This window comes from Mus musculus, chromosome 17, assembly GCF_000001635.26.
Source record: "Mus musculus strain C57BL/6J chromosome 17, GRCm38.p6 C57BL/6J".
NCBI classification, from domain to species: domain Eukaryota; kingdom Metazoa; phylum Chordata; class Mammalia; order Rodentia; family Muridae; genus Mus; species Mus musculus.
The window spans coordinates 55,864,617-55,886,987 of record NC_000083.6 but is presented as its reverse complement, the minus strand read 5'-3'; the positions used below and the strand labels follow the sequence as shown (position 1 = coordinate 55,886,987).

The 22,371-nt window shown below is 39.4% G+C and overlaps 1 protein-coding gene across 4 annotated transcripts; it reads left to right on the top strand.

Annotated features, from left to right (window-relative positions):
- Positions 1-7,530: 7,530 nt before the first annotated feature.
- Zfp119a (zinc finger protein 119a) lies at positions 7,531-22,102 on the top strand. 4 transcript variants are annotated; one of them, XM_011246230.3, is made up of 4 exons: positions 7,531-8,574; positions 18,303-18,429; positions 18,625-18,685; positions 20,338-22,102. In XM_011246230.3, exons 2-4 carry the CDS (start codon positions 18,396-18,398, stop codon positions 21,782-21,784), a joined length of 1,542 nt encoding a protein of 513 aa, XP_011244532.1. In that variant the 5' UTR covers positions 7,531-8,574; positions 18,303-18,395; the 3' UTR covers positions 21,785-22,102. The 4 variants fall into 4 exon arrangements, with proteins under 4 accessions (XP_011244532.1, XP_011244531.1, XP_030105268.1 ...); XM_011246229.3 differs by having other exon boundaries at positions 7,531-9,769; NM_144546.6 differs by having other exon boundaries at positions 8,035-8,128; positions 20,338-22,096.
- The last annotated feature ends 269 nt before the right edge of the window (positions 22,103-22,371 follow it).

Sequence of the window (22,371 nt, the reverse complement as noted above, 5' to 3'; positions counted from 1 at the left end):
GGTGCTTTCTCTGCTTTTCTGACCTAGCAGACTTTAACCCCACCCTCTGGCTCCTGGTTCTTTACTGGCAAAATCTAATGTTTGGGGACTTTGGTTTTTTTCTTTCTTTCAAAAAACAACACATAGTAGGAGAGTTTGTTGTTCCTTGAGGTAATAGAATGCTTTGATATTAGAGCTGAGGTTCCTTGTGACTGAGTGAGCCTATCCTTCTAAATCCAAAATTATTAAATGCCAATCTTTAGGAATAGAGGTGGGCGTAAGCAAACCAGGCTCTAAAGCTCCCATTGGCTAATTAGTATTTTCTGGCCTTTATGGCATTAAAAATTTAATTCCAAAGGTTTATCCTCATGTGGTATAATACCTAGGAGACAATTTAGTGGGGAAAATAAGTAAGTTTAAAGTCATTGAAGAATCCACATGATACAAAAATTCCTTTGTAGCCTGGATTCAAATGCCTGTAGTTTTTTGTTTTTGTTTTCCTCTCAAGATAATATTCAGGGATTGTCCAATGCCATGTCTCCTTCTATAGTTTAAATAGGATTTTTATTTTGCTGAAGTTGCACTGGAAATCATATCCAATCATAGCTCAGGAGGCCAAGGTGGAATTGGTAAATGAAGTTAGCTTTTTCATAGTCTGTTGGAGAATCATGAAATGAGCCCGGTCTTGCTGCATTTAGAGGCATGGATTACAGGTTTTTTCAGGTTAAAGCCCATGGTTCCTGTGCCTTCAAGTTCCTGAGAGACAGATGCACTCCATCAGGCAAGAAAGCATTAGGGCTGCTTTGGGTTTCTCTGTGTGTTTCCTCAGAAGTCAAAGAATCATGGGAGATTAAGAGGAATCATGGGAGATTAAAAGGATAATTTATCTTGGATATTATTTATTTTGAATATCTTGTATAGCTTGTAAACATATTTGAATCCTGTCAACTATAACTCTATTGCCATGTTATATTCTGTTTCTTCTGATGATGTAAAAATTCTGATTGATCTCAATAATAACTGCCACAGCTTCAGTCATTCTGTGGCCCCTCCAGCTGACATGGTTTAGTTTCTCACAGCCATATCATGTACCATTGTCCCTGTAAACTCTGGCTCTTACAGGTGGCACCAGAAACAGGGATCTGAAATGTAGAGATTTAAAAGGAAAACATGAAAAATTTAAAAAGGCAAGGAACTCCTGGGAATCCTGTGTGCACAAAAATGCAGGAACATTCATCGGATGTAAAAATTTAGGGCAGGCAGAGTCCAAGAAGCAATATTTGTTTGCAGAACTTCTGCAAACTTTGTTGCTGGAGGAAGGAGTTAAAGTGGGACATCATCAGTTGACAAAATTCCTGGAGTTCATTAGTGCGCTTCTGTCTTCTTACCCTGAAAAGAGAATCTCTGGATTCCAGAGGTTGGCCCATGTTAGGAAGAACAAAGCGAGATGCAAGGAAACCAGAAAAGGTACTGAGTGGTGATTTTCAGCTTCGGAAATAAATAGAGACAGCAGTATATTAAAATGTCACATATAATTAAAAATCAAAGTGAGCAGAAAAAAGCAGAACAGTGGAATAGAAGAAAAATTCGAAGCTGAACGTGTATGATCTTACATGGTGAGGTTTCGAAGCTGAACATATCTATCTTATCTTACATGGTGAGGTTTCGAAGCTGCACATATCTATCTTACCTTACATGGCGAGGTTGAGGATTTTTCCCTTCCTTGTGCTGATTTTGCTCCCCCACCTCCAGCTCCAATTTTCCTCTGATCCTAAAACCTATCCATCAAATGCAGCACTTGATAGCATGGAAACTTTTTTTTTTTCTGTTTTACTTCATCTCTCTCTTTTATGTATATGGGTACCTTCTTTGCATGTACACCTTCACACCAGAAGATGGCATCAGACAGTTGTAACCTGACATGTGTGTACTGGGAATTGAACTCAGAACCTTCAGATGAGCAGTGAGAACTCTTAACCACTAAGCCATCTTTCTAGCTCTTCACTTCATCTCTTATTGAGACCACTAAAAAAGTTCTCTCATCCTCTTTAGTGGCCTCACGAAGAGACAGATGACTTCAGTAAGGTAAAAGTAAAGACAGATGACTCCAGATTGATAATAACACCGGAAATGTCACCAAGCCATACTTACTAGTAGATTTGGGCCTTCTCCACAATAAATGGTTGGATTCATAATCAGCAAAGTGGTGTCACTATGAAGGCTTGTAGATTTTCCCAGGAGTTATAGATGGAAATTATATTGAAGAGATTAAAGTTATAGTTTCTGGTCCTGCTGGCATCCAAATATTAGGAAAAGGACAATATACTGCTCAACTGTTATTGATTCCAATATCAGTGTTTAATTAGTGTCTGCTCAGGAATGAGGCACAGAATGTGTACTGGATGGAATTACTAAGAGACCCCTTATGCCTCTGTACAGTTGGTAAGACATTTGAGGGATTTCTGGACACTAGTGCCAATGTTTCAGTTCTTTCCTATCAATCCTGACCCTGTCACAGGCCTCTTCAGGGGACCCAAGCAGAGCTCTTTGGACCAGGAGTTTCCCATGGGTCTTAGCAAAGTTCTAAAGGGGAAACTTAAGGGTTTTGGAAAGTCACTTGTGTTGGATGGTGTTTTGTTGGGGCAAACATGTGAAGGAATGTTTCATTAAAATGGACACAGGTGTGAGACACAGGTGTGAGAGGTTAAGTCAGACTTGTGAATGAATGTTTCACTAAAGCAGATACAGAAGAGAGGATGTTTTGTTAAAGAAAGCACATGAAAGGACACATGACAAAAGCTTCTTTGTTAACAACATATACACATTACATTTGTCAGGACTCTATCAAGAGAAACACATCAAAACCTAATGGTGGTGGGCTGCAGTTTCTTGCCACTTCTGCTGACTCGGTCTAATTGGCAGAGTGATGTCAGCTGAGACATCACATGGGCTGAGGCAAGACACTTGCTGAGACAAGCCCTGTGGAGGACATGTGATGCTTGGAGAGTATAAAAGGAGTCAACAGACAGTGACAGGGTGGGAGGGTGGACTGAGCTAGGCTTGCTGGTACAGCTAGTTGTGCAATGCTTGTGGATCTTGACTGTTAATTGATCTTTACTTCACTGAGAGGCACAGCTGAGAACTTCTGGCATTCCTCCAGGTCCCTCCTGCTGACTTGTGCTGAGGGCCTAGCCGTGGCCTGACTAGCACTGTTGGGTAGTGCCATCGCAGCTGATTCCTGTTTGCTATTCCAACTCTGCCAAACTGGACTGCTGGTGTATCCCTGGAGTGTTTGGAAGTGGATCAAGCTGTCAATGCTAAGCTGTGAACTAAACTTCTGATTTCCAGACAACACAGATGAGAGTTGCTCCAAAGAACCTTTCTAAACAGGTCCAATTACCCATATTCTTTCTTTCCCATAACCTCTGATGGGTGATGGGCTACAAGGGAGGTTAAAGCATTTTAAAACCATCATTAAAATAGATTTTTTAAAAATTAAATTTATAACGTTCAAAACTTATGAATTGGAAAACTTATGAGGGTCAATCAGGTTCCTCCACACTTTTGTGCCACAGGTGTTGGCAGCTAATTTTGGGGGAAGAGATGTTCTTAAAACCTATGCATATATTTCTTTGTGTCTAATATCTCTGCTGAACAGATGATGCTCTCACAAGGATGGATTCCTGGAAAGAATCTGGAGAAAGAGTTGCAGAAAACAACTGAGTATTTAAAATCCCATTCCAAAATCTAATAGACAAGATTTGCTGTATTTTTCTTAGGAGCTCCTGGAAGTATCATTTTGATCCTATAACTTGGATTTCTGAGAACCCTGTCTGGATAGATTAGTGGCCCTTTATACAATAAAATATAGTAGCTGCCCAGGCGTTAATCTTGGAACAGCTGGAAAAAGAGCATATAGAAGATTCTGACAGTCTGTGGAATTATTCTATTTTTTGATTAAGAAAAGATCAGAAAAATGGCATTTGCTGCAGGGTCTGTTGAATAAATGCCACTATATAATTAGCAGGACCTTAATTAGCAGGGTTTTCCCATAGATCTATGTTGAAGAAATGGGTTTAGGAGATATCCATAGGACATTTCATCCAAAACCAAAAGAATTTACCTTCTCAGCACCTCATGGTACCTTCTCCAAAACAAAACAAAACAAAACAAAACAGACCTCGACAGATACAGGAAGAATGAAATAATCCCCATGCATCCTATCAGATCACCATGGACTTCAATACCAACAAAAATAACAGGAAGACCACATACACATGGAAGCTAACAACACTCTACTCAATGATAACTTGGTCAAGGAAGAAAGAAATTAAAGACTTTTTAGAATTCAATAAAAATGAAGGTCAAACAGTGGTGGCACATGCCTTTAATTCCAACACTTTGGAGGCAAAGGCAGGCAGATTTCTGAATTTGAGGCCAGCCTGGTCTACAGAGTGAGTTCCAGGATATCCAGAGTTATACAGAGAAATTCTATCTTGAAAAAAATAATGAAAAAGAACATAAAGGCACAACTTATCCAAACATGATGAAAGCAGTGCTAAGAGGAAAACTCATAGCTCTGAGGGCCTCCAAAAAGAAACTGGAAAGAACATACACTAGCAGCTTGACAGCACACCTAAAAACTGTAGAACAAAAAGAAGCAAATTTACCCAAGAGGACTAGAAGACAGGAAATAATCAAACCCAGGGCTGAAATCAATCAAGTGAAAACAAAAAGAACTATATAAAGAATCAGCCAAACCAGGAGCTGATTTTTTGAGAAAATCAACAAGATAGGTAAGCCCTTAGCCAGACTAACCAGAGGGCACAGAAACAGTATCCAAATTAACAAAATCAGAATTGAAAAGAGAAATATAACAACAGAAACCAAGAAAATCAGAAAAATCATCAGATCCTACTACAAAAGCCTATACTCGACAACACTGGAAATGGACAATTTTCTAGACAGATACCAGGTACCAAAGTTAAACCAGGATCAGATTAACGATCTAAACAGTCCCATAACCGCTAAAGAAATAAAAGAGGTCATTAATAGTCTCCCAACCAAAAAAAGCCCAGGACCAGATGAGTAGAGTGCAGAATTCTACCAGTCATTCAAAGAAGACATAATGCGAATATTTTTTTTATGGTTTTAGAGCTTTATTGTAGAAAAGGAGAGAGAGAGAGCGAGAGCGAGAGCGAGAGCGAGAGCGAGAGAGAGAGAGAGAGAGAGAGAGAGAAGGAGAAGAGGCAGAGGGCAGCCAGGCCACGTGGAGAGAGGGGAGAACGGAAGGGGAGAGAGGGAGCAAGAGGGCTAGAGCAAAAGCAAAAGAAGCAAGAGGCCAATATTCTTCAATCGATTCCACAAAATAGAAACAGAAGGAACATTACCCAATTCATTCTATTAAGCTACAATTATGTTTCCACCTAAACCACACAAAGACCCAACAAAGAAAGAGAACTTCAGACCAATCTCCCTTATGAACACTGATGCAAAAATACTCAACACAATTCTTGCCAACCAAATCCAAGAACATGCTTGTACTGGCTAGTTTTGTGTCAACCTGACACAGCTGGAGTTATCACAGAGAAAGGAGTTTCAGTTGGGGAAAATGCCTCCACGAGATCCAGATGTAAGGCATTTTCTCAATTAGTGATCAAGCGGGGAGGTCCCCTTGTAGGTGGTGCCACCTCTGGGCTGGTAGTCTTGGTTCTATAAAAGAGCAGGCTGAGCAAGCCAGGGGAAGCAAGCCAGTAAGGAACATCCCTCCATGGCTTCTGCATCAGCTCCTGCTTCCTGACCTGCTTGAGTTCCAGTCCTGACTTCCTTAAGTGATGAACAGCAATGTGGAAGTGTAAGCCGAATAAACCCTCTCCTCCCCAACTTGCTTCTTGGTCATGATATTTTGTCCAGGAATAGAAAACCTGACTAAGACAACGATCATTCACCACGGTCAAGTAGGTTTCATCCCAGGGATGCAGGGATGGTTCAATAATACGGAAATCCATCAATGTAATCTACTACATAAACAAACTGAGAAAGCATTTGACAAAATCCAACACCCCTTCATGATAAAAGTCTTGGAAAGATCAGGAATTCAAGGCCCATACCTAAACATAATAAAAGCAATACACAGCAAACCAATAGCCAACATCAAACTAAATGGAGAGAAACTTGAAGCAATCCCACTAAAATCAGGGACTAGACAAGGCTGCCCGCTCTCTCCTTACCTATTCAATAAAGTACTCGGAGTCCTAGCCAGAGAATTAGACAACAAAAGGAGATGAAAGGGATACAAGTTGGAAAGGAAGAAGTCAAAATATCACTATTTGCAGATGATAATGATATTACACTTAAGTGACCCCAAAAATTCTACCAGAGAACTCCTACAGCTGATAAACAACTCCAGCAAGGTGGCTGGATATAAAAGGAACTCAAACAAATCAGTAGCCTTCCTGTACTCAAATGATAAACAGGCTGAGAAAGAAATTAGGGAAATGACACCCTTCACAATAGTCACGGTACTATTACATACCTTAGTGTGACTCTAACCAAGCAAATGAAAGATCTGTATGACAAGAACTTCGAGTCCCTGAAGAAAGAAATGGAAGATCTCAGAAGATGGAATGATCTCCCATGCTCATGGATTGGCAGGATTAATATAGTAAAAATGGCCACCTTGCCCCATACAATCTACCGAGTCAATGTAATCCCCATCAAAATTCCAACTCAATTCTTCACACAGTTAGAAAGAGCAATTTGCAAATTCATCTGGAATAACAAAAAAAGTAAAACAAAACGAAACAGGATAATGAAAACTATTCTCAATGATAAAAGAAATTCTGGGGGAATTCACTATCCCTGACCTCAAGCTGTATTACAGAGCAATAGTGATAAAAACTGCATGGTATTGGTATAGAGACCGGCAGGTAGATCAATGGAACAGAATTGAAGACCCAGAAATGAACCCACACACCTATGGTCACTTGATCACACCCTGGTCACCTCCCCTTTGGGGGCCAGAATAGTTGGTGTTTGGGTTCATAGACCAAGCTGGTTTAAACTTTTTTTTTTTGGAGACAGGATTTCTTTGTGTATCCTCCCTGGCTGTCCTGGAATTACTAGGCTTAAACTTTTGATGTCCTGACTCCACTTCCCAAGTGCTGGCATAATGAGCCAGTGCAACCACTAAAGGCTGGGAATGTGTTAGTGTTTTGGCTACCAGTGTTTAGCTGAAAGAAGTGTGAGCAATTTAGATGAGTCTTTTTAAAAATGGATGATGCCTGGTGAATATCAACCAGGAGGTTTAAATTTGACCTGGATAGTCTGGATGCTCTTTTGGCTGTGAGGCAGGTGGATCACTCCACTTGAGGTTGTTTAGTGATCTGTGTATGCTAGAGACCTTGTGCCTAGATTAAGGAGCCTCCTGAGTGCAGCAGAGCAGGGACGACTGTGCAGTCCTGCTGTTAGGAAACATAATGGAGTGAGGTGAAGTAGCTTTGGCAGATCGAGCTGAAGTGTGTCCTGAGAAATTACGCCATGCATCTGGTGTAAAAAAGCTTTATTGGGGGGTGGGGGTTGGGGGACTGAGGTCCTGGCGAAGGGACAGAGGCAGAGAAGTGGGCATATGACAGGCAGAGAGAGAAAGGAGCGCACACCGGGAACAGAGAGACGGCCTGCCGAGTAGGGAGAGAGCTCCGGTGGCTGGTGGGTGGATACATTCATCCTGAAACAGACCGGGCGCGCCTGATGGCATCGGCAGGTGATGGCATCTGATGACAGAAGTCTCTGCTAGGTCCCCGAGAGTAGGCTTGTGGACCTGCCTGTACGCTAACAGGCGCAAGTTCTATGGCAATGCCTGTCTCTCCGCGTCTGAGACAGTTCTGTGCCTGAGCGGACACCAGGACTGGGAACCACTGTGCTGTGATACTTCACAGCCCTCGGTGACTAGGGGAGCTGTCACTCATTCCTTACTAGCCAATCACGGCCGCATGGATCCGCTAGCCAGAATGGGGAGAGCACTTCCGTTCCCTAATACTAAAGGTTCGGGCTCGGGTCTGAGGGAGGCTCTTGTGGTTCCGTGTCCTGGTCTGCCACCCGCTGCCGGGAGCTGTGAGGAGAGCGGGGCGAGCTCGGTCTCCACGCCATGGTGAGCGGGGCCGCCGTCCCCACGCGGGGAGGAGCCTTGGGAGACTGTGTGGGGTTCCTCCCGGGGTGCGGGAACCGGCGGTCAGACTCGCCGCCCGGCGTGATTGCGTTTGTTCACCTGAGGTCCCTGCACCTCCGGAGCGGAAGCCGGACGTCTGACTTCGATCCCGGGCTGCGCCTGCGCAGAGTGTGGGGCGCGGGTCCTGGAGTGAAAACATCCTTGTTGCTGACGTCACCATGCAGTGAGCGCCTCAGCTGCTTTTCCTGTGTCCAGGGAAGGCAGATGTGCTGACATGGAGAACCCTAGTTTCTCCGGTGTCTTCTACAAGTTCTGCACTTGGCACCTGAGGTTCTGATGTATGATCCGTCCGCAGTTAATTCTGTGCAGATGCAAAGTGTTTGCCATCGACACAGACTTGTAGATGCCTTGACCGTCCAGTAACGTGTGTTAGTAAGGCCAGGCTCACTGGGTTTCCTGGCCTCTTTCATCAACATTTACTCTATTTTAGTTGTGTGTTTTTTTTTCTTTTCTTTCTAAATTTTCTCTCATGTTCTGTTGATCTCTATTCTTTCCCAGGAAGTACTGTGCAGGCAGGTTTTCCCGGTTCTCTGAGAGAACTGGGTGGGGAGGGAAACAAGGGATAATAGCGAGCAATCAGAGAAAAGATACACACTTAAACCTGAGTTTGCAGGCCTCCAATTGTTTAATTTCTTCTTAGACAAGTTAGGGAAGGTTATTTTAAGGAAGCCTGTAACCCCTCTAGAGGAGTTAGTGTAGAGGAGTAAAGCTTTGTTCTCTTTATTTACTAAGACCAAACCTTCCTTGTTAGTTAGAAAAGACCTGTTCTGTCCCATAGTAAGGAGAAGTCTGCCTGCTCCTTCTGCTCTCTGCAGCTCTTTTTTTTTTCTCTTCCCTCTGCATTCTGTACATTGCTCTCATAGTTGTTTTTTTTTTTTTTTATGTTATCTATGGTTTCTAAGTTGTTCCACTCTGTATTCTCCTTCTAATCTTGCTCTCTCTTTCTGTTCAGATGTCACAAAAATGCTCTTATTCTCATTGCCTATATGATTTGATTTATGCCCCACAGGGTTGCCTTGGTCCAATCTTTCCTTCTTTGTAAAGGAAAAGTGTATTCTGAGCCCATGCATGTTGAGAAGTTATACTTTTTGTTTATTTTGATTTATAGAATTTGTATATTTTGAGTTTATATGATGTCAAAGTCAAGAGATTGCCCTTAGTATTCGACGAAACTTTAGACATTTAAACAGTGTTGGGACTGTGATATAATATGGAGATCTTTGAAATGAGAATAATTACATTTTGAATTATTGCTAGACTAGGAGCCTGTGATGGTTTGAATATGCTTGGCCCGTGGGAAGTGGCACTATTAGGAGGTTAGAGCCTCATCGGAAGAGGTGTGGCCTTGTTAGAGGAAGAGTGTGACTAAGAGGGTAGGCTTTACGGTCTGCTACAGCTCAAGCTTCACCCAGTGTAGAGAGCCTTTTCTTAGCTGCCTGTGGAAGAAAGTCTCCTGGTTGCAATTGGATCAAGGTTTAGAACTCTCAGCTCCTCTAGCGCCCTGTCTGCCTGCAGGCTGCCATGCTTTCTGCCATGATGATAATGGACTGGATCTCTGAAACTGTAAGTCAGCCCCAGTTAAATGTTTCATTTTATACAAATTGCTTTGGTTATGGTGTCTCTTCACAGCAACAAGACCCTGATTAAGAGAGAAGTTGGTACCAGGGACTAGGGTATTGCTGTGATAGGCCTAACCATACTTTTGTTTGGATGAATTCAAATTTTGGATCTTTGGGTTTGTAAACCTGCGGAGTACTTTAAGTGGAGCTTAATGGGCCATCCTAGCAGAAATATGGACGACATCAGTGCTGAGGGTGAATTGAATTCTGGTGGCCTGCCTGTCTCAAGAGCTTTCAAAGGGAAAGAACTTTCCTATGTTATCTAGAATTTGCTCTTGTGATATTTTGGTGAAGAATATGACTTCTTTTTTGCCCTTGTCTCAAGAGTCTGCCTGAGGCTAAGGTAAAGAGATTTATATTAAATGCATTGACAAAGGAAGCTTCAAAAACAGCCTAGTTTAGACTTTATCCTGTGGTTCACTTTTTTTTTTTGGTAGAATATGATTTTAATATTTTCAACTGTTAATATTTAACAAGCAGAATAATTATTTTAAGATATATTTTGTTGTTATGTCTCTCTTTTCATTTTTGATTTTATTAATTTGGATACTATCTCTGTGCCCTCTGGTTAGTCTGGCTAAGGGTTTATCTATCTTGTTGATTTTCCTCAAAGAATCAGCTCTTAGTTTTGTTGATTCTTTGTATAGTTCTTTTTGTTTCTATTTGTTTAATTACAGCCCTGAGTTTGATTATTTTCTGCCATCTACTCCTCTTAGGTGTATTTGCTTCTTTTTGTTCTAGAGATTTCAGGTGTCCTGTCAAGCTGCCAGTGTAAGCTCTCTTCAGTTTCTTTTTGAAGGCTCTTAGAGCTATGAGTTTTCCTCTTACCACTGCTCTCATTGTGTCCCATAAATTTTGGTATGATGTTCTTCATTTTCATTAAATTCTAAAAAGTCTTTCATTTCTTTCTTTATTTCTTCCTTGACCAAGTTATCATTGAGTAGAGCATTGTTCAGCTTCCATGTGTATGTGTGCTTTCCGTTGTTTTTGTTGGTATTTAAGACCAGTCTTAGTCTGTGGTGATCTGATAGGGTGCATGGGATTATTTCAATCTTCTTATATCTGAGGCCAATTTTGGAGAAGGTACCACGAGGTGCTGAGAATAAGGTATATTCTTTTGCTTGAGGATGAAATGCTCTATAAATATCTGTTAGATCCATTTGGTTCATAAATTCTTTTAGTTTCACTGTGTCTCTGTTTAGTTTCTGTTTCCATGATCTGTCCATTGCTGAGAGTGGGGTGTTGAAGTCTCCCACTATTACTGTGTGGGGTGCAATGTGTGCTTTGAGTTTTAGTAATGTTTCCTTTATGAATGTGGGTGCCCTTGCATTTGGAGCATGTTCAGAATTGAGAATTCATCTTGGTAGATTTTCCTTTGATGTGTATAACGTGTCCTTCCTTATCCTTTTTGATAACTTTAGGTTGAAAGTTGATTGTATTCCATATTTGAATGGAGACTCAGGCTTGTTTCTTGAGTCCATTTGCTTGGAAAATTGTTTTCCAACCTTTTACTCTGAGGTAGTGTCTGCCTTTGTCACTGAGGTGAGTTTCCCATATGCAGGAAAATGCTGGGTCCTGTTTAAATATCTGGTCTGTCAGTCTATGTCTTTTTATTGGGGAATTGAGTTCATTGATGTTAAGAGATATTAAGGAAAAGTGATTGTGACTTTCTTTTTTTTTTTTTAAAGGTTTATTTATTTTATGTTTGTGAATACAATGTAGCTGTCTTCAGACACACCAGAAAAGGGCATCTGATCCCATTACAGATGGTTGTGAGCCACTATGTGGTTGCTGGGAATTGAACTCAGAACTTCTGGAAGAGCAGTCAGTGCTCTTAACTGCTGAGCCATCTCTCCAGCCCTGATTGTGACTTTCTGTTATTTTTGTTGTTAAATGTGGAGTTATGTTTGTGTGCCTATCTTCTTTGGGTTTGTTGAAAGATTATTTTCTTGCTTTTTTTTCCCCTAGGTTGTAGTTTCTCTCCTTGTCTTGGTGTTTTCCATTTATTATCCTTTGTAAGGCTAGATTTATGGAAAGATATTGTGTAAATTTGGCTTTGTTATGGAATATCTTGGTTTCTCCATCAATGGTAATTGAGAATTTTGCTAGGTATAGTAGTCTGGGCTGACACTTATGTTCTCTTAGGGTCTGTATGAGATCTGTCCAGGATCTTCTGGCTTTCATAGTCTCTGGTGTAATTCTGATAGGTTTGACTTTATATGTTACTTGACTTTCTTCCCTTACTGCTTTTAATATTCTTTGTTTAGTGCATTTGTCGTTTTGATTATTATGTGATGGGAGGAATTTCTTTTCTGGTCCAGTCTATTTGGTGTTCTGTAGGCTTATTGTGTGTTCATGGGTGTCTCTTTATTTAGGTTAGGGAAGTTTTCTTCTATAATTTTGTTGAAGATATTTGCTGGCCCTTTAATTTGGGAACCTTCACTCTTTCTCTTTTCTTTCTTTTTTTTTTTTTTTAAATTTATTAGGTATTTTCTTCATTTACATTTCCAATGCTATCCCAACCTTCACTCTCTTTTATATCTATTATCCTTAGGTTTGGTCTTTTCATTGTGTCCTGGATTTCCTGGATGTCTTGAGTTAGGATCTTTTTGCTTTTTTCATTTTTTTTGACTGTTATGTCAATGTTTTCTATGGTGTCTTCTGCACCTGAGATTCTCTCTTCTATGTCTTCTATTGTGTTGGTGATGCTTACATCTATGACTCCTGATGTCTTTCCTAGGTTTTCTAATTCCAGAGTTGTCTCCCTTTGTGATTTCTTTATTGTTTCTATTTTCCATTTTTAGATCTTGGATGCTTTTGTTCATTTCCTTTGCCTGTTTGATTGTGTTTTCCTGTAAGTCTTTAAGGGATTTTTGTGTTTCCTCTTTAAGGGCTTCTTGCTGTTTATCTGTGTTCTCTTGTATTTCTTTAAGGGAGTTATTCATGTCCTTAACATCCTTTATCATCATCATGAGAAGTGATTTTAGATCAGAATCTTGGTTTTCCGGTGTGATGGTGTTTCCAGGACTTGCTATGGTGGGAGTATTATGTTCTGATGATGCCAAGTAATCTTGGTTTCTGTTGCTTATGTTCTTATGCTTGCCTCTTGCCATCTGATTATCTCTAGTGCTACATGCTGTCAATATATATGACTGGAGCTTGTCCTTTCTGTGATCCTGGTTGTGTCAGTACTCTTCAGAGTTCAGCTGTCTCTGTGATCCTGTGATTCTGGGATCCTCTGATCCTGAAATGCTGGGTGTGTCAGAGTTCCTGGGAGTCAAGCTGTCTCTGGGACCCTGAGATCCTGGTATGACCAAGCTCCTGGGATCCTGGGATCCTGGGATCCTGAGATCCTGTGGTCCTCCATGTGTTAGAGTGCCTGGGAGTGGATCTTTCTCTGGGTTTTGTGGGACTGGCTGCAGAGTTCGGGCCCAAGGTCTGCTCAGGGCACCAGCCCTGATGGGAAGGAACCAATGCCACTGGTCCGGTAGAGTTCCTGGGTGCCTGGGTCCTGCTGGTCACAATTACTTCTGGTGTTGGGGCAAATGTTGTATCCGCCTCCCCTCTGATCCTATGATCCTGAGAGTGTTAGAGTGCCTGCTAGTGGAGCTTCCTCTGGGTGTTTTGGGACTAGCTGTGCTGTTTGCTCCTAGGTCTGCTCAGGGTACTGGCCCAGACCAGAAGGAACCAGTCTCTGTGGCTCACTCTTATGAGGAACATTTCAACAAGAGCAGCAAGCTTAGAAAGGAAGAATAAGAAATGTATGGTTGCAAGAGTAAATGGGAATCAGGAAGTGAGATGGAGCTAAATCCTGTGTTCAAGAATATTAAATGGAATTAAGGCAGTAGTGATCTTGAGTCAAGATTCCTACCCAGCTAAGCTTATTGTTTATATCTTTGCAGTTGAACAAGGGATAGTTATTTATGTTAAGTGATATTAGAACATGGATATTGTATTTGTTGGGTTTCAGGAATTGCCACTCAATCCAAACAAACACTGATCTCAGTTAAGCAAGAATAGTTTATTGAATGCACATACTTAATACTGGACATCCAGGACCATAAAAAGGACTCTGGAACCTAATTGCACTACTAGTCTGTTCTCAGAGTAGATTTTTTTTTTAATTGGAAAAAACAGGTTCGAAAGTTTAAAGGGCAAAGAGGGGAGCAGTTGGCTTACTAGGCAAAATATTACCAGCTAACTTTTTAGCTGATTGGTCCTGAGTAAGGTACAGGGGTGGTGGATGGGTGGTGAACAGGGGAATTTCAGAACATTGAGATAACAGAGGATGTATATTATAATTATAACTTTTTGGCTTATTAGTAGCATTCCTCAGTGTCAGCCATGAAAACCATAGTGAGCTCATATGTAGGTGCAAGAAGGATTGCCTAGTGTTCAGCTCTGACTCAAGCCATTTTAGACATAATAGTTCATATTGACCTTTGATTTAAAGGTCCTAAGTAAAACTTTGTGGATTTTTTTCAGATTAGCAAACCTCATATAGAACATTGAGAACAAAATAGGGTATGTGGTCAGCATGTCCTTGAACTAAGTCACTTCTCAGTGTTAGTGACTGACAGGCATGTTACAGCAGCAATATGAAATAGCTGGCAGGTGTGTAACAAAATGGCCACAGCTATTTTGGATGTTGGTGTTCAGATCATTACAGTCTTCATTTGGATATAAGGAGATATAATTGTGTGTCAAATTGATAAGGGATGGATTGTGATAGCTATTCTCAGGTGTCAACTTGACTATATCAAGAATGAACTACAATCCAGAACTTATAAAGATCTTGTGAAAAGGAATTTAAAAAAAAGCTTAGGTCTAGGTGTGGTGATACACACCTTTAATTTCAGGATACAGAGGCAAGCAGATCTCTGAGTTGACGGCCAGTCTTGTACAGAGCAAGTTTCAAGTAAAGAAAAGCTTAGGTCCCAGTATGGTGGTACATGCCTTTAATCCCAGCATTTAGGAGGCAGAGGCATGTAGATTGGTTGTTTTTGTATTAAAATGTAGAATTCTTGGCTCTTTTAGCATCATGTCTGCCTGTAGAATGCCATGCTTCCTGCCATGATAATAATGGATTGAACTTCTGAAAGTGGAAACTAGCTCCAATTAAATGCTTTCTTTTTATTAGAGTTACCTTTGTTATGGTGTCTCTTCACAGTGATAAAACCCTAAGACAGAATGTATCACGACTTGTGTGAAAATGTGATGGTTTGAATGAAAACTTTCCCAGGTATGATGATGTCTTTACACTTGTCTTCTTTGTGTGGTTGAAACTGAGCAGGCTGTTTTTATAAAGCCGCACAATCTAGACTTTATTGCTAAATAATGTATGGTAAATATAAGCAGTTGCTTTTCCTTGAGAAGCCATTTTCTAGCCTGATATTTTTATGGAATTAGGTTTTCTACATGTTTAGCAATTGTTATTGTGCTGAGCTTTACCCACATCTTGACTTATGATTTTTGGCAGAACATATAATACTTTACACCAGGATGGTATGTGTGCATGATATTAATACTGATCTCCAGAATGATTGGCTTGCAGGTGTATAACATTCTCCCTACCCTTCTGTATATTTTTAATTTCTAAAGTATGTGCGTGAGTCTTTTGCCTATGTTTATGGATGTAAACATAGTTCACTGGTGTTCACTGAACTCAGAAGAAAGCATTAGATTGTCTTGGTCTAGAGTCAGGAATGATTGAGAGCCTCAAAGTGAGGGCTGAGGTTCACTTGTTCCAGATCCTCTGCAAAGGCAAACCGAGACCTTTGTTGAAGAGTCATCTGTATATAGCCTTTATTTTTATTTATTTGGTTTTTTTTTTGTGGTACTGTTGGTCTCTCCCCCCCCCCCCCGGCCCCCCAGGATCATTATTTATTTTACTAACCTTTCTGAGAACTCTTCGATCTGTCAGTCAGTAATTTATTAAAAGTGCATTTTTTTCATAGGAATATTATTTACCCTTATAGTTTATATAGGGTCACTCCAGTTTTCTGATAGACAAGTATATTTCTGGAGTGAATGTTTAACTCTTTGCAGGAATTTTTGAGTGAGCCCCTGTGTGCTTTCTATCTTTTTCTTTCTTTTTTTTTTTTTTTTTTTTTTTGTGTGTGTGTGTGTGTTGTGTATGTTTCTTTGGGACAAGGTTTCATTATGTCCCTTTGGCTGTTCTGAAAATCATTTTGTAGACCTGGGTGGCCTGGAAATCATAGAGATTCACTTGTCTTTGCTTCCTGAGGGCTAGAAAAAGGTGAACATCACCATTCTAAATGTTTTCATTGGTTTTTGAAATTAGTAGTTGCCAGGGCCAGCCCCGGTGGGATCTTCTTTCTTGTTGGTTCTTCTTGAGGCAGTGGAGGGGGAAGAGTGTTGGCAGAGGGTAAGGTTTTGTTTTACTAGATATTTAGGGTTGCTGTATGATAATAAAAAGTTTACTTATCTAAGTCTAAGTTACTTTGCTACTGTAGCTGATCTGTCTTCTGTGTTCCTCTGAGGCAAGAAACTGCAGTCTCTGGTACCTAGCACATCATCCTAAAACAGTAGGAGATTAAGTAAAGGATTAATTGCTAGAGTCTTTTCCCTTTTGTCCAGATGCCTCTTGCTTGTCAGGCTAGGAGGAAGTTTGGAGCAATAAACTTCTATTGAACCAGGAGAAGAGAATAATGCTTGCAGAAAGAAAAACTTTTATATAAACAAATATGCATAAATACATAAATTCACATACAGATTCATGCATGTGCTTTTGTAGATTTCCATTCAAACCAGTTGGTCCCAGCTTGCATATATTCTCACAGTTACATACTCGCAAACACACATCCATAGTTACATATGCATTTGGAGCAAATAACCAAGCACCAGTGCAGAAAGAACTCACTCATTCTGGATAAAAAATGAGCTCTAGTATTTATTGCATAGGGAAAGAAAAGCTTCTACCTTTTTAATGCTAAATGAATTAGAGCCAAGTGTGTAAACGAAAGCTTTGTTTGTTTTAATGAAACCAATAAAACCTTGTTATTAAGAAAAGACCTGTTCTGCCCTATGGCAAGGAGAAGCCTGCCTGCTCCTTCTGCTCTCTCTACAGCTTCTTTTTCCTCTCTCCCTCTGCATCCTACACATTGTTCTCTTAGTTTTTTTAACGTTACCTATAGTTTCTAAGTTATTCTACTCTGCATTCTCCTTCTAATCTCTCTCTCTTCCTGCTTAGATGTCACAATAATGTTCTTACTCACAATGCCTTTTCTCTTGAAGCTATGCTTATACTTCTAAATTTTTGAGTTCAGTTCTGTCTAAAAAGAGTTCTAAAACAATTCTCCTCAGCTCAGTTCCCAGACTCTTCTCTTTCGTCTTCAGCACTTTTTCAAAATACATGATCACATGGTAAAAAGTTCATCACAAATTCACACATAAACTTCAAATCATAAATCAATTAAGAAGTTTACAACAGTGAATGTTTACATGAACATTCATTAGGTGTAATTATCTGGCCAAACATTCATCACCTGTCATAGCTCCACAGGCTCATTGAAAGTTAAAATCCATAACTAAGTTATTAGTGAAGTTTTGTATAGATAAACCCAGTCAATATTTTATCTTCTGTCCTAGCACCTATAATAAATCATTAGTTCCCTTTTTAGACCTTTGGTTAGTTGTTTTACAACCTCTTGGAATGTGCTCTGAGAAAGTCTGGTTACTATCTAGAAGCAATTAACTGGTGATATATGGGAGACTGGCAGAGTTCTCATTGCAGTTTTGACTATCAGAAAAGGATCTAATAGCAGTCGCACTATAAAAGAGCTTAATAAATATTGATATAATTTTAGGAATTCTTATAGGGTCATCATTAAGAATTAAGAAATCATCTATTTGTCCATATAGCTTCATGACAAGACAGTACATTTTTATAGATCTTCAGGTGTGCTCAAAAGGGGTGGACTAATGCCTAGTGATTATAATATATATGCTTCATAATAACAGGGAAAACATATTAATAGCAGGAATCTTTCTTAAAATGATTTTCTCTTGGGTCTTGCCTATTGGAGTTTCATTGTCAAGGTTAATTTAAGGTGGTCATTTCAGGAAGATCACCTGCTAGTTATTGGCTTGTCCTATGATGGCTCCTGACAAGTAATTTTGATATAGTTTTGCTGATATATCCTTAATCATGCTGTTCTGTTTGCATGTTTCTTTTTATATGTTAGTATGCCATATCTTACTCAGTTTACACAAAAATGAGAGGTGTGATTCTCCTTTTCTGTTTCCTTCTGAAATGAGTTGGTGATTGCATTTGAAATTCTGTGACATGAAATTAATATATCAAGCACACAGAATTATGTAAATATATTTTCAGTGAAGTGTACATTCACAATACCTTCAGTCTCACCAGTTCTATTACATATGTATCTATACTTTACATACTCACATATATACCGTATATATATATATACATACATACATATGTTGTACTTTAGGATGCAGTGACCTATGAGGATGTGCATGTGAACTTCTCTCGGGAAGAGTGGGTTTTGCTGGATCCTTCTCAGAAGAGTCTCTACAAAGATGTGATGCTGGAAACCTACTGGAACCTTACTTGTATAGGTAATTATGTGCATTTTCCTTTACTTTTTAGCTTAAGGGGAGACTTTCTTAGAGATTTTTTTTCTTTTCTGTGATTTTAATTGTGAAAGAGATAGAGTGTGTATAAATCAGCCATTGTTCTAAGGCTCACAGAATATAATAATTTAAATTTTACATAATTTCCAGTAATATACATTTTCTGGAACTGTATTTTAGGCTACAAATGGAAAGACCACGATAATGAAGAATATTGTCAAAATTCTGGAAGACATGGAAGGTAATTTTCATGTGCAAGCTGATACATATGCGCTTCTGAAGAAATTTTAATGAAAACATGTAAACAAGCACAGCTTTGTGAGGAGTATTAAATTCTCATGTCACCATATACTTCACTGTCAGGCAGTTAATCAGTATTTGCAAAGTATTCCTTTAAGAAACAAGAAAAGAAAACAAGGTGTTAATAGATGTCACAATTTAATCATGAACCATGCTATTGAAGTGTCCTTTCACTCAGTTTTACACAGAAAAAGCATACACATTGATTTGAGATTAATGTATATTTGTCTGTAAATGAATTATTCTTAATATAAATGTTAGCAATGAATTAATCTGGCAGATATATTTATTTACTTTTTGTTAGTTCCCAGTAATCACACAGATAAACCAGTATTTAGAAATGCACATCAATAGCTGACCAATTAAATGATCTACTTTTACTTTCTGTGCTAATCTAGCTACTCCCAGACCTATTCTATGATACTTGTATATTATCTGGCTCTTTAGACTACTTCATGGTTCCAAATCCTCCTTCTTCCTCCATGATCTGAGTCTCCTTCTCTGCCTTTTTCCTTCTTCTGGTTGATGGATACGCCACCCTGTTCTCTAGTCTGCCTAGCCATTGGGTGATCAGCATTTATAGACAAGGCAGAGAATAAATTCTAAGAACTGTTTACACAAACTTGAGACAGGAGATTCTTGACATAAGCGTTATACAATGCTGTGTCTGGATTGTCCGGATTGAAACAAGATATAGGGGAGAGAAATCATCATTTGAATAACACAAGGCTAAATTTAACACAGTGTATAAAACATTATGCTTAGATATGTCTAAGACCTGTTATAAGCAAATTGCCCATATGAAGCTAATATTACTCATATACTTGTAGTGATGTACCATAGTATAGTGAGAAGGGCAGTTTGTGAGAATCAAGGTACTGTGCAGCATTAGTTGATTAATCCATTCTAGTCTCCCTGGTGGTGGTGTGCGCATTCCTTGCTACCCACCCCAATGGTCTGGATTCTTGAGTGAAAGACACACACACACACACACACACAGAGTCTTTTATTTTAATATGCTTTAAACAGCTCAACGGCTGGGCTACTCCCAAACTTCCATGTTGCTAATGCTTCCCCTCCAATACTCTTGAGTTATTACTTACTAAAATCTATATTCCATCTTTGCTAACCCAGATGCAGGCCTACAGCCCTCCGGGGCCCAAATTACCAATGCTTACATGTTGGCAGTCTCTCTGTCTCTCTGTCCTACGCTTCTCAGGCCTGGACCTTTTCCTTCCCCAGCATGGCACCTTTTTCATTCTCTTGTGTGTTGTTTTTGTTTTGTTTTGTTTTTTTTTTTGGGGGGGGGCGGCTGGGAATCCTAAAGTACTGCCTCTTTCTCTGCCCAGCCATTGGTCACAGGCAACTTTATTTACCAACCAAAGCCAACTGGGGGCAGGGACCCTCAGTGTCCTACATGCAGATGTGCAAATTCCTGTGTAATTTTGGGAACCCAATTAATACAAGCAATAAACCAAATTCTAACAGTGTTGTGATAGAGAAATTTGAATCTCTAAATACATGTCTCTGAGGAACAAAAGGTTAAAGTGTTTGAATATGAACATCTTTTATTTGTTATTCTTCCTTGAATAGGTGTATCAACTGTCCCTCTGCATATGGAAAGAAGCAGTGTACCAATCTCTTTCCTAGAACAATTAGAAGAAGATATGTAGTCACCCCCTTTGTGAGAAGAGGAGGTGAATGTGATACAAGTTTACAAGTACTTGGTTTTCCAGCCTCAGTGGGAATACATCAAAATACTGACCTTGGAGAAAAGCCCTCTGCGGACAAAGAAAGTGGAAAACCTCTTGTCTGTCCTGGTTCACTTTGCACATGTAGTGTGACTCACACTATAGGAGAATGTTGTGAATGCAATCAGTGTGGTAAAGCTCTGAGTTCTTCCTGTTCTCTTCAGAGACGTGACCAAACTCATATGGGAAAAGGAAGTGATAAATGTGAGCCAAGTAGTAAAAGCTTAACCCATCCCAGGTATCTTCAAATACAGAAGACGGCCTATAATGAAGAGGACCTCTATGTGTGGAATCAATGTGGTAAATCCTCTTTACAGCTACACCGAAGAACTCATTTGGAAATGAAATACTCTGAATGTAATCAAGGAGATAAATCCTTTGCATTTTACAATCATCATCAAGTAGGTAGAAGTAATACTACAGAAAAAAATTATGAGTATAACCAATGGGGTAAAGCTTTTTCGTATCCCAGTTATCTTCAAGTTCATGAAACAATTCATACTGGAAAGAGTCCCTATGAATGTAATCAATGTGGGAAAACCTTTGCATATAAAAGTCATTTTCACAAGCATGAAAGAATTCATACTGGAGAGAAACCCTATGAATGTAATCGATGTGGTAAAGCATTTTCATCTAACAGTAATCTTCAAAGGCATGAAAGAATTCATACTGGAGAAAAACCCTATGAATGTAGTCAGTGTGGTAAAGCCTTTGCATATCGCAATAGTCTTCACATTCATGAAAGAAATCATACTGGAGAGAAACCTTATAAATGTTATCAGTGTGGAAAAGACTTTGCAAGTAACAGTAATCTTCAAATACACAGAAGAGTTCATAGTGGAGAGAAGCCCTATAAATGTTTTGAATGTGGTAAACATTTTTCATGTAACAGTCACCTTCAAATGCATGAAAGAATTCATACTGGAGAAAAACCCTATAAATGTAATCAATGTGGGAAAACCTTTGCATATAGCAGTAGTTTTCACATGCATGAAAGAACTCATACTGGTGAGAAACCTTATGAATGTAATCAGTGTGGTAAAGCCTTTGCATATTGCTGCCATCTTCAAAGGCATGAAAGGTGTCATACTGGAGAAAAACCCTATGAATGTAATCAGTGTGGTAAAGCCTTTGCATATCTCAGTAGTCTTCACAAGCATGAAAGAAATCATACTGGAGAGAAACTCTTTGAATGTAATCAATGTGGCAAAGTCTTTGCATGTCTCAGTACTCTTCAAGAGCACAAAAGAATTCATACTGACAAAATCCCCAAGGAAACTAATAAATGAGGAATAGTCTTGGGTAACACACTCATTTCCCCCACTGAGCTCTCTCACTAGTGTTTAAGAATAGTAGAACTATTCCATCATTAACATATTGTCTCCTTTTCAAATTGTAGGCATATTGTCATCTAAAAATACATGAACACAGGCCAATTTGAATAATCTACTTTCAATTCAAAATGACATTTATGTTGTCATTTATTATCTTTTGTATTTTATTAGTTTATTCTGAGGCCTAAAACTTGTTCTTACCATTTTCTCAGAAACACAAATGAAAGCCAGAGAATTGTAACAGGGAATAAAGATGGTTGCTGCTAAGCTTCATTCTCTTGGATAGCTGTATTACTCATACAGGTTTTTCTCTGAGTACTACACTTGGATTATATGCACACTCTTACATCAGTACATAACATAATTATTGTTGAAACTGAAATAAGGGCCAATGAGTTTACTCACCAGTTTAGCACACTTGCTACCCAACTTTACTATCTCAGTTTGCTATCTAGTAGTTACATAGAGACAATAGACACCTATCATTTTCCTCTTACTGGCACATGTACAGCAAGGCATAGGTACATGCACACAGTTAAAAT

Excerpts from the sequence above, each read along its gene's own strand:
- Zfp119a (XM_011246229.3), top strand. The coding sequence starts at position 9,728 with ATGCTTTCTGCCATGATGATAATGGACTGGATCTCTGAAACT. Across the intron at positions 18,430-18,624 it reads CTGGAACCTTACTTGTATAG|GCTACAAATGGAAAGACCAC; the intron begins GTAATTATGTGC and ends ACTGTATTTTAG. Across the intron at positions 18,686-20,337 it reads AATTCTGGAAGACATGGAAG|GTGTATCAACTGTCCCTCTG; the intron begins GTAATTTTCATG and ends TTCCTTGAATAG.